Below are 11,506 nucleotides of genomic sequence, written 5' to 3' on the forward strand. Positions count from 1 at the left end.
TCGACTCGGGATACTTATAAGATACTACCATGATTTTTTTCAGATTTTTTGGTCCAAAAATAAATTAGGCCAAAAACCGGCCTTACCGACCCTCCCCCTTTGGCTCACTTATGAAATTTGTTCTTTAATTTGACGCATCTATTGAACTTCCAACTAAAGATAGTCAATTTTCCACCAATAAATTATTGCGCAAAATCTGAAATAACAAAAATTAATTTTCGAAAAAGAAAACAATTTTTAACGAAAGAGATTAATTTTTTACCTAAATTATGAATTTTTAATAGAAAAAATTTGATTAACAAAGAAACGTAAAACGGCGTAAAGTCGCTTATGTAGAGTAAAGCTTCTTACTAATAAATTCTCACGAAAATAGGTTAAAAATAAAGTTTGATAGCTATAATTATTAAATTAATCGATAATCTTTTTTTTGCCCTATGAAATGTTATATTAAACTTTAAAATATAATTTACGAGGTGAGTAACTTTAGTAGTTAAATTTTCTACCAAAAAAGATGAATTTTCAAGAAAATAGATAAATTTTCAAGCGAAGATATTGGATTTTTGAATATATAAATAGTAATTTTAAAAAACAAAGAAACGATTATTCAACAAAATGGTTCATTTTTCAACCAAAGGGATGAATTTTCAACTAAAGTAACGAACGTTAAAAAAATGAACAAAGTTGTTTAAATATTAACAATATAATTGAATTTTGAACCGAAAAGATCAATTTTCCTTGAATATCAATTTTTTACCAAAAGACGAATTTCGAACTAAATACCTGAATTTAAAGAATTTTTCAGCCAAATAGTTGAATCTTCAAATAAAAATTATAAATTTTAAACTGAAAATGAAACAGTTAAACTTTTAGTTACAAAAATCAATGTTAAACCAACAAATTTAATTGAGCAGAAAGAATTTAATATTTTAACAAAAATTAATTTTTATGAAGCGAGTTCAACTTTTAACTAAGCGGTTTAATTTTCTACCATACAGTTTAATTTCCAACTGAAAAGTTAAATCTTCAAAAATGGATTAGTTAAATTTTCAATACAAAAAGTATGTTACAAAAATTTAAACAAAACAGTCAAATTTCCAATGAAAGAGATGAATTTTTAACTAGCAGTTGAATTTTAACCAAAAAACATGAATTATGAATAAAAAGTGTATTAGTTAATATTTAAAATAAAAAAAGACGAGTTTTCAACAAAGTAGTGAAGTTTTTAATGAAAGAGATGAGTTTTCAACCAAGAAGATTAATTTTTTACGGAAAAAAACGCATTTTTAAGAAAATACATGAATTTTCTACTAAAAAAGAGAAATTTTTAACCATAAATGGAATATGTTAATTATCAATTGAAAAAAAATTAATTTCGAACTAAAAAAGATGGATTGATGAAGAAAAAATCTTCAGTCAAGAGAAAAAAAAATCAACTGAATTGTTGAAATTTCAGGCCAAAAAGGCGAATTTTCTAGACAGCAGTTAAATTTTCAAAGCTACAATATAAAATTTCAACAAAAAAGTTGATTTTCAACCAAATAGTTGATTTTTCTATCAAAATAGTTAGATAATTAATATTATTTTATTTAAAAAATGGTTCAATTTTCATCAAAAAAATTAAATTCTCAACCTAGATAATATAATTTTTTACAAAAAAAATGCATTCTTAACCAATAGTAGTTGGATTTTTAATCAAACACTCAATTTCCAACTAAATTCTCAATTTAATTTTGTGTGCGTGTAAAATCACCTTTTCAGTAAAAAATAAAAACTTATTCATTCCTATTTTAAAAATTTCATTGTTTAAGATTGCACTATAAATTTGAATCAGTCAAAAGTCATGAATTCGGAGTCAATTTTGACTTTAAAGTTAAATTTTCCACCAAAAAGATACATTTTTAGCAAAACAGAAAAATTTAAAGCAAAAAGTTGTAATTTGCGACTAAGAACAGAAATTTTCAACATAAAGCTATTTAACTATCAACTGAGAGTTAAATCTAAGTTAAATCTTTAACTAAAAAGATCAGTTTTAATGACAAAATGAAATGGTTCTATTTTCAATTAACTGCATTAATTTTAACCAAAAAATCAATTTTCCAAAGAATAGTTTAATAGTGGCGAAAAAGATAAATTTTCCAATAATTGGAAGAAGGATCAATTTATATTTTGAACATTTTTCTTGAGTTGAATTGGAGGAAATTTTGTTTAAAATTTTTATGGAATTGGAAGAAGCCCTTTAATTATTTTTACCATTTTTATATAGTTGGAAAGGATGAAATTTTGGTTGCTTATTATTTTTCTAGATTGGAATACGGGGGGCAAATTTTGTATTTCCCAGATAAAAGGGGAGAACTTCTTATTTTAAATTTTGAACTGAGTTGGAAAAGGAACATGATTTCTTGTCAACATTTTTATGAATGTGAATTGACACGGAGAATTCATTTTAATTTAGAGCATTGAAAATGACAGTGTGGATTAGTTTTAACCAGAAATCTTTTCATAATTTATAAAATAAAAAATTTTTGCAGTTGAATGGAATTTAATTTTAAATTATATACTTGAAAATTAAGATTCTTTTATGCATTTTTTTAAGTTTAAAATTTAAAAGATTTTCAAATTGAGTGCTATAATTTGCATTTTAGTTTCGATTACTTCAATTGAAAAATTTTTAGTCTTAAGAGTTCATTTTTTGTATTCCAGTGACACTGACAAATTTTGGTTACTCTGGAAAAGAGTGAAAATTTTTTTCCTGATTAAAATGGCCACCTTGTTATTGTATTTTATTGTTAAAAGAGTGTAAAGGCTTCCAATTTCTAATTCTTTTCGTAACTTAGAAAGCTATACTAAGCTCTTGAAAATTTAATTTTAATTTTCTTTAAAAATTCCATTCCACCTAGATAAATAAGATATTAAATCTTCTCACTAGTTCCTCTCGTGGAATCGATTCTGATAAAGGTCTACAAAGGCTGCGATTGATATTGATGATTCGACTTATTTTTCATTTCAGGTGCACTGGGTGCAACAGCAACATGAAAAGAAGCGCAAGAAGCGAGACTTTGAAAGCAGTTCGTACCCGTTCGCGGAATTTCCTCATTTCTCGGACGAATTTGCAAGCCGGGCGAGGCCGTCAATTATCCATCGGCAGAGAAATCGAGGCATACCTCTTCAAAACTTGTTCAACGACCCGCTCTTCAAAGAGCAATGGTACCTGGTAAGCGAACATGCTTTCAAACGAGATCTCATAATCCTAGTTATTTCCACATTCGCTTTCAAATTCGAGCTTTAATGCCCAAGTTATAGTGATTTTCAGGTGAAACTCATGACATTAGTAGTCTAGCTACTACCAAACGAGCCAGTAGCTTGATATTGTGTGCGTGTATTCTATTAATTCAATTTAAGTTTTAAAATTACTGAATACATTATTTAAAAGAGTGGATGGAAAAATTTCAATTCGAATTTCGCGCCATTCCGACAAAGCTTATGCTACTAATTACGTCACGCGATTTTGATGTCATTGTGCACGAACTTTAAATTTAACGATTTTCGTATTAATTATGCTATTAGTAGTCTAGCTAATACCAAACGATCCCGTTTGTAGTGAATAGCTGCGTATTTATCATACATTTTTATTAAAATATGGGCTACAAGCTTTCTGTTAATTTGGTTTGGTTTAAAAAATACTGAATCCATGGCTTAATGGAAAGGATAGAAAAATTATAATTCGAATTTCGCGCCATTTTAACAAAGGTTACCCTACTAATGACGTCACGCGATTTTGACGTCATTGTGGCGCGAACTTTAAATTAAACGATTTTTTTCATCACTTATGGTATTAACAGTTTAACTAATACCAAGCGATTCAGTATTTAGTTACTATGTGCGTATCTATGAGCAAATTTACCACTTACCAAAGTGTGCAATCTGTTCTGGTCCGACCTCTGCGAAAATTTTAATTTAATCAATGAAAAATTGCTTTTTTTTACAGATTATGAATAAAAGTTGAAATTTTTTACTGTAAAATAAATTAAAAGAGTAAGTCATTCAGTTTGAAGAGAAAAAATTTTAAATTGTAATTATTGTTCACATTTTTTGCGTAGTATTGAATTTTACAAACATAACATTGTTATCTACTAAAAAAATGCAAAGTACTTGTTTCGATAACATTCTGTTTTTTTCACGTAGTAGAACTATCAACTAATAAAGACAAATTTTGGATTGAAAATTAAATAGTTTAAAGTTTTAACTAAAAAAGGTGAATATTTTACTGGAAGAAAACGAATTATCAACAAAACTGAAAACCAAAAATTAAAAAATTGAATTTCCAACAATATAGTTCAATTTGCAATAAAAAAGGGAATTTTCAGCTAAAAAGGGACAAAAATTCTACTAAAGTTAAACAGTAAATTTTTCTGTTAAAAATATTGATTCGCAAGAAAAAAAAGCAAAATTTTCAACATCATAGTGGAATTTTCAGCCATAGAGATTAATTTTCAACTAAACTGATGCATCTTCAACAGAAAAATTACTTTTTAACTTTGAACCAAAAATGATGCATTTTCAACCAAATATTGAGTAATTTATATTTCGACCAAACAAGATTCTAAATATTTTAATATCAAATAAAAAAACAGTTAAATTTAAAGAAAAAATATAAACTTCATATGAAATACTTAATTTTTAACAAAGAAGTTATATTATAAATTGAACCGTAACATTTTCATCAAAGAAAATTAATTTTTAAGCAAAAAAAATTTGATACCAAAAATGAAATAGTTCGACTTTTAGTTAAAAAAATTTGTTGAACATGAAAAAAGGAGGTTTCAACAAAATACTTGCATTTTCAACTAAAAAAATAATAAATTCTCAACTAGAAAGATGAATTTTCAAACGAGGAGAATAATTTTCGAATAAAACGACAATATTCAAGAAAATAAAAATAAATTTTTATAAACTAGTTAAGTTTGCAAACGAAATGTGATTTTTTAACCAAAAACATTAATTATCAAGCATCAAAATTAATTTTCAACCAAAAAAACACCAATTTTCAGTAAAATACTCGAGTTTTCATCCAAATGTTACATTTTTAAACTGAAAGAGGTGAATTTTGAAGAAAAAAAATGAACATCTAAGTTTTCAATTAAACAGTTTTTAACGAAAAAACTGATATTCACGAAAACAGTTTATTTTAAACCCAAGAGATGAATCTTCAAGAATCAAAATAAGATGTAATAGTTGATATTTCAACCAAAAAATATTTTACATTAAAAGCCGTTGAGGTTAACAAAAAAAGACAGATTTAAGACAAATCATGTAATATTTCAAATAAAAAAAATCTCTTTTTAACCAAGAATAAAACGAAAACAATAAAATGACAAATTTTTAACAAAATTGTTAAATTTTTAACCAAAAAGAAGAAACTCACCTGATAAAATTTTAATCCAAAACAGTTAAATTCGATCTAAAAAAAAGAAGACGATTTTTCTGCAGAAAAGTTTTTTTTTTATTCAAAATATGGTTGTTTTTAGTTTTTGCTATAGAAATATAAAGCTTTTGAGAAAATGTACTTTGAAATGTTCTTTTAGTAAACAAGAATGTTATATTTGTGAAATTTAAAATTCTGTAAGGAAAACTGACCGCACTTAAAATATTAAATTTTTTTTCAAACTGAATCACTGAAACTTCGATTTTAGTTTACAAATGAACTATAAGCTCTTATTAATAATTTGGATAAAAAAAGCTATTTTTCATATATTATTCATATATATAAACTCCCTTGTTATATATTTTTATTTATTAAAAGAAGGGCTCCAGTATTTTGTGAATTTAGTTTTAATTTTCAAAAATACTGAATCCAAGGTTTAAGATAGAGGATAGATTTGAAAAAGGTTATATATATTTATGCTACCAATGGCGTCATGTGATTTTGACGTCATTGCAACGCGAAATTTAAAATAAAATATTTTTTTAGTTTACTTGAACATATTTGAATAATTAAAAATTAAAAATTTTTTTAAAGCTTTAATTAATATTGATATTTTTCTTTTTTTTAAAAGAGCAATAGTATGTGCTGAGGGGCCATCCATAAATTACGTTCTAGCCTTTTTTCTGATTTTGAAGATAAAAAGTCAAAAGTTTTCAATTCTTAATCTTCGAAATTAACAAAATTTCCAAGCTTAATTTTAAAAATTACAGAATTGCTCATTGTAATTTTCCATAGTTAATGACGCTTTAATTTTAAAGATTCACAATTCAAATTTCGACAGTTTTGCAGAGTTATAATTGAAAACCATTTAATTTTGAGAAACTAGAATTTAAAATTATTGGGTTTGCAAGATTTATATTATAAAAGTATGTAATTTTGAAAATTTTTGGTTAAAATGTTTTCATTTTGAAGATCGACAATTGAAAATTCTTTAATTTTAACGATTCGTGATTTAAAAACCTTCCATTTCTAAGATTTACATTCGATGATTTATTAATGTGGAATGTTCGTAGGTTAAAATGATGTAATTAAACTTTTTTTTAATATTTAGTTCAATTTCGAAGATTTAAAATGAAAACTTCTTCAAGTTAAAAGATTTTAAATTAATTAAATAATTTTTATGTTGATATTCTTGTAATTTTTTATTAAGTAACATATTGTCCATCTAGTGGCATTAGGTCGTAAGCCACAAGGACAGTAATTTTTCAATGTGCTTGCAGTTCAGAACGTTCAAATGAACGAATTTTTTTACTGATGATTTTGCAAACTAATGAAAATGGCTTAAATATTTTTGAATTTATATTGGAAACAATATATTTACAAAAACAGAATTTGAATGAATTTTTTATTGCAGTTGGAACAATATTGATGAATAAAATATAATTAGGAAAAAATATTTCTTATGAGTGAGAAAATTGTTTTAAATAAATTATACAATGTACAACCATTTTACAATAACAAACAATTCATGTTATATCGAACAAATTATTTTTTCCCAATTAGTCCTTTTTATAGTTTAAAAAGACACCATTAAAAAATTCTTTAATTTGAACGTTCAGAGCTTCATGCACATACTAGATTGAGAATTCTTTTCCTCATACAAAAAAAAAGGGAATGATAATTCAGGTTTCTCGGGGAAGGACAAAATTTAAATTTAAACGTCGCGCTATTTCTACAAAGGTAAATAATTATGCTACTAATGACGTCACGCGAATTTGACGTCACTATGGTGCGAAATTTGAATTATCAGGGTGACCGCTGGACCGGGAAACCTGGAAAACCGGGAAATGACGGGGAATTTTATGAGGCCGGGGAAAACCGGGAAATGACCGTGAATTTATTTTTATACCAGGAATTTTACAAAAATTTTAGAATAAATTGTTATCCAACTTTGATTTTAACCATTTTTAAAATAATTTGTTAAATTGTGATTTTTTAAAATTATTATATCATTTAGTTTAGAATCCTTAATTCGAAAATCTTTCACTTCAAAAATTTTGCATTTTAGATTTTTAATTGTTAAGTGTATATTTTAATTTAAAGAATTTTAAAATGCAGTTTTAAAGGTTAAAATAATAAAAATTAGAAGTTTTTAAAATTCAAGATTTTTTTATGAAAAACAGGGTGGCCGTCGGGCAGGGAAACCGGGAATTTTACGAATTTTCAGAAGAAAAATCATCCCAAGTTCGATTTTAACAGTTTTTGGAATAAATAATGTGCAGTTTTGAAGATTTGAACCATTAAAAGTCAAAAGTATTTGAAATTGAACATTTTTGATAAAAACAGTTTAATTTTTGTCGACTGTAAATATAAATAAATAAATTTTTTTAAATGGATCTGTACTCTAAGTATAAAAATCTCAACAATAATTGATTTGACCATAATAAAATAGTCATAATTAAAGATTGTTATTAAATTAAAAATATTGTGAGTCTAAGTTATTTAATTTTTATCCCGTTTAATTTGAAACTTCTTAATGTAGAAAAATAATAAGTATTTAATATTTAGGAATTTTCACTGTTCATTTAAGACGAGTAAATTGAAACCAAAGATTTAAAACAAAACAATTTGAAACTGAAGTATTTTACATAAAAAGCTTTGAATTTTTAGATTTTCGAAGAACTTTTAGTATTTTAGCGTTACACTTTTTCTATTTAAAAAGTGTTTCATTTATAAGTGAAATTTCTAAATTTTGACGCATAAATAACAAATGAACGCTTATTATTTTTAGAACAAATTTGAATAATTTTAAGAGATATTTAAAAGTTTTAAAGAGATTCGAAATTCAGAACTTCTAATTATATTTTAAAATGCATCGAAATTTTCATACAATTTTTGAAAATCCTGCAAATTAAAAAAATCTTTAAAATCTTACATCTTTTCTACCTTACTGCCACTTTTTTATTTCCCACCTTATTATCACACGAAACGCCACATCCAGTTGAAAATTGATAATACTAGATAAGAAGCACTAAGAATGGTGGGCCTGGTCCTAAATTTGTATAATTATGAAAAAAGTTTTTTGCTGTAAATAATTTTTTTTTTGCTTTTTTCATTATTATTAAAATTTAGGACCAGATCCACCCTCCTTAGTGCTTCTTATTTATTATCCCAAATTTTCAACTCGATGTGGTGCTTCGTGAGAAAATAAGTTGGAAAATAAAAAAAGTGAGGGTAAGGTAGGAATCAGGTCACGTGACCCACTTGTCACACGGCCTTAAAATCTTCTAAAACTTTCCGTTAAAATAATTTTTCAAAGTGAAAAAAAATTTTAATTTTGCTAAGAATCTTAAGAAAAATTTTTATTCTTCTGAGGTATTTCACAATCATTAAAAAAATGCTAAATGTTTTCTTTGAAATATGCAAAAATCTATATTTTATTTTAAATTCAGCTGTAAGTATTTAAAATTATTTCAAGTTCTAAATTTAATTCGAATCTTTTTAAACCTTCTAAATATCTCTTAAAATTACTCTAATATTTTTACAAATAATAAGTGTTGCATTATTATGTATAAATTAAAATTTTTTTTAGTTTGCAGGATTTTATAAAAATTATAGAAAAAATTCAATTCATTTTGAAATATATTTAAAAGTTCCGAAAAAAAATTCAAAAATTATTTAGAATTTGGAAAAATTTAAAATTTCTTCTAGGTTTCTCAAGATTTTGAAATAAAATTTTAAAGCTTTCAAATGAGGCCTAGACTGTTTAAAATAAGAATAATTTAACTTCTAATTTAAAAACTTTTAAGTCAAAAAAATTATTTTTCAATTTTTAATGTGTCTAGCTTAAAATTACTTAAAATAATATAATTTTGAAACTAATTTTGAACTTAATCTGAATCTTTGAAATCTATAATTTATAAAAGTTCTAAAATTTGGAGTTTATTATGCATTTCATTTTAGATTGTTTATTTGAAAAGCATTTCAATACACAATTTTTGATTGATTTCAAATCGTAGATTTCAAATTATTTATGTCTTAAGGTCCAAGACATAAATAATTAAGACATAAATTAAATGAAGAATAAATAATTTGAAATCTACGATTTGAAATTAATATATATCAACGGTCGAAGAGAGGATTGATTTGTTTCATTAAATCACTTCACACAATTTTTCAATTGAAAAATGTTTAAACTTCAATTTTAAAAGTTTGGAATTCAAGTTTTCCACTTTGAATGCTTTAATTTGTTGTTTATTGTTAATTACTTTATATGGAAAAATGATTAGAATATAGTTTGATTTTTAAATTTCATGGGCCGTGAAAAATGTTTGCGAGCTTTACAGTATTAAAACGATTACTCTTATTAAAATGGCCTTTTTTTACTTATTCTTGCTTTTTAATTATCTTTGTTACCTGTTGAATCAACTTGCTTTCAAACGAGATCTCATAATCATAGTTATTTTCTCATTCCTTCTCAAATTCGAGCTTTAACGTTGAAGTTACTGTCGTTTTCATGTGGAACTCACGGCATTAGTAGGCAAGCTAATACCAAACGATCCAGTAATTCACCGGGTGCATGTCTATTATACTGAGTACATCATCTGACTTGAAAATAGACGAGGGTTGAGTGCACTATTTGAATTCTACTTGATAGCATAATGTATATCACAGTTTCCAATTTTTCAAAATCCAAAAATGAAGAGGATTTAAATTAATTACCTTAATTTGTAGCCGTAGGATATATTCGATATTGTTTAAAAAATATAAAATATTTATTTATGCAATTATTTAAAACCCCTGATTAAACGTTTTGAAAGTTAAAACAGCCCTTATCTCAATATTACCAAACCAAATAAATTAAACATTATTATTGCATTAAATTAAAATTTTTTATTTATACAAAATAGAAAATATATTAAGTCCAAAAACTTAGGTATCAAAAATAGATAGAAAATCATCTAATATCTGCATTCTTAGTTAGCATAGCAAAAATTATTCAATTTGATTTTTACTAGTTTTTTCGAAAACTGATTCTTCTAAATAGAAATGCATAAACCATAAAAAATGTATTATCTTTTAAAAACCGAATCAACTTTTCGCAATCTTGAATCTGAAAAGGTAATGCCATCAGATCAGGTTTTATGTTTGGGATTAATGGTTGGTGGAGGGATTTCGAATCGTAAGAAATAACTCTTTTTATACATTGCTATAAAAAAATGGAATTATTTTGTATCCCTTGCTTTGAAAAATTTTTTAAAAACAAATAAATTAAACTTATCCTATTTTATTTATATTAAAACATTCCCCAATTCTCTAATATCCAAATGGTTTGGTCCCAATAAAAAAGGGAGAAAAAAAATTGTTTAAAATCAGAGAATTTCTAGTAATTATGAATAATTGTTTTGAATTTTTATTCAGTATTTTTAAATAAAAAATAAAAAAATTAAGTTTAAAATTGCCTTCATTTTAGTTTCCTTTTAGGAACAGAAATGAAATAGTTGGAATTATTCGACTTTTAACTGAATGAAAAAAAAACTAATTTTAACATATGAATTAATATAATATATCCTACAAAATTAAAACAATAATTTTAAAAGCTTTAATTTCACAATCCTGATTTGAAATTTTTTGAATTCGATTGAAATTAAAAATGTTGTAGGATTTAAAAAATTTTCCAAAAGTAGCAAAAATATTTTTCTAACTGATTAAGCATTCTAAGAATGTTTTGTCAGTATATATGTTACACCATTAAGCCATTTCCCTTTCGGGGTAGGCGTGACTCACTCGGCAGGGGAAAGGAGTAGTGTGTGGAAGGGATAGAGATTTTTTAGATTGATTCAGAATTCTCGTGCTATTTAAGTTAATAACACGTTCGTTCCGCAACACTGTTCCGACCCAGGTTGCTGATCAATCTCTCTAGCAATCACCCCAAGCGAAGAACCTCACGAAGTCGTTATGTAAGGTTTCCACTTGGGTCCCTTAATAGCCAAGGTCTTTGTTTCAGGCGTCATTCACTCTACTGACACTCTTTTTATTAACTATTTGACGCCATACTTTCCTGTCCTGGCATACTTCTCTAGC

At 25.5% G+C, this 11,506-nt stretch overlaps 1 protein-coding gene across 4 annotated transcripts in view; it reads left to right on the forward strand.

Moving 5' to 3' along the window:
• LOC117182318 (furin-like protease 2) overlaps positions 1 to 11,506 on the forward strand; it is a 731,195-nt gene that overhangs the window by 616,643 nt on the left and 103,046 nt on the right. For all 4 annotated transcript variants that reach the window (XM_033375470.1, XM_033375468.1, XM_033375471.1 and 1 more), the window contains exon 4: positions 3,008 to 3,211. In XM_033375470.1, the coding sequence (XP_033231361.1) occupies positions 3,008 to 3,211 (204 nt within the window). The remainder of the gene's footprint in view (positions 1 to 3,007; positions 3,212 to 11,506) is intronic.

Source organism: Belonocnema kinseyi, chromosome 10 (genome assembly GCF_010883055.1).
Source record: "Belonocnema kinseyi isolate 2016_QV_RU_SX_M_011 chromosome 10, B_treatae_v1, whole genome shotgun sequence".
In the NCBI taxonomy this organism is placed as follows: Eukaryota; Metazoa; Arthropoda; class Insecta; order Hymenoptera; family Cynipidae; genus Belonocnema; species Belonocnema kinseyi.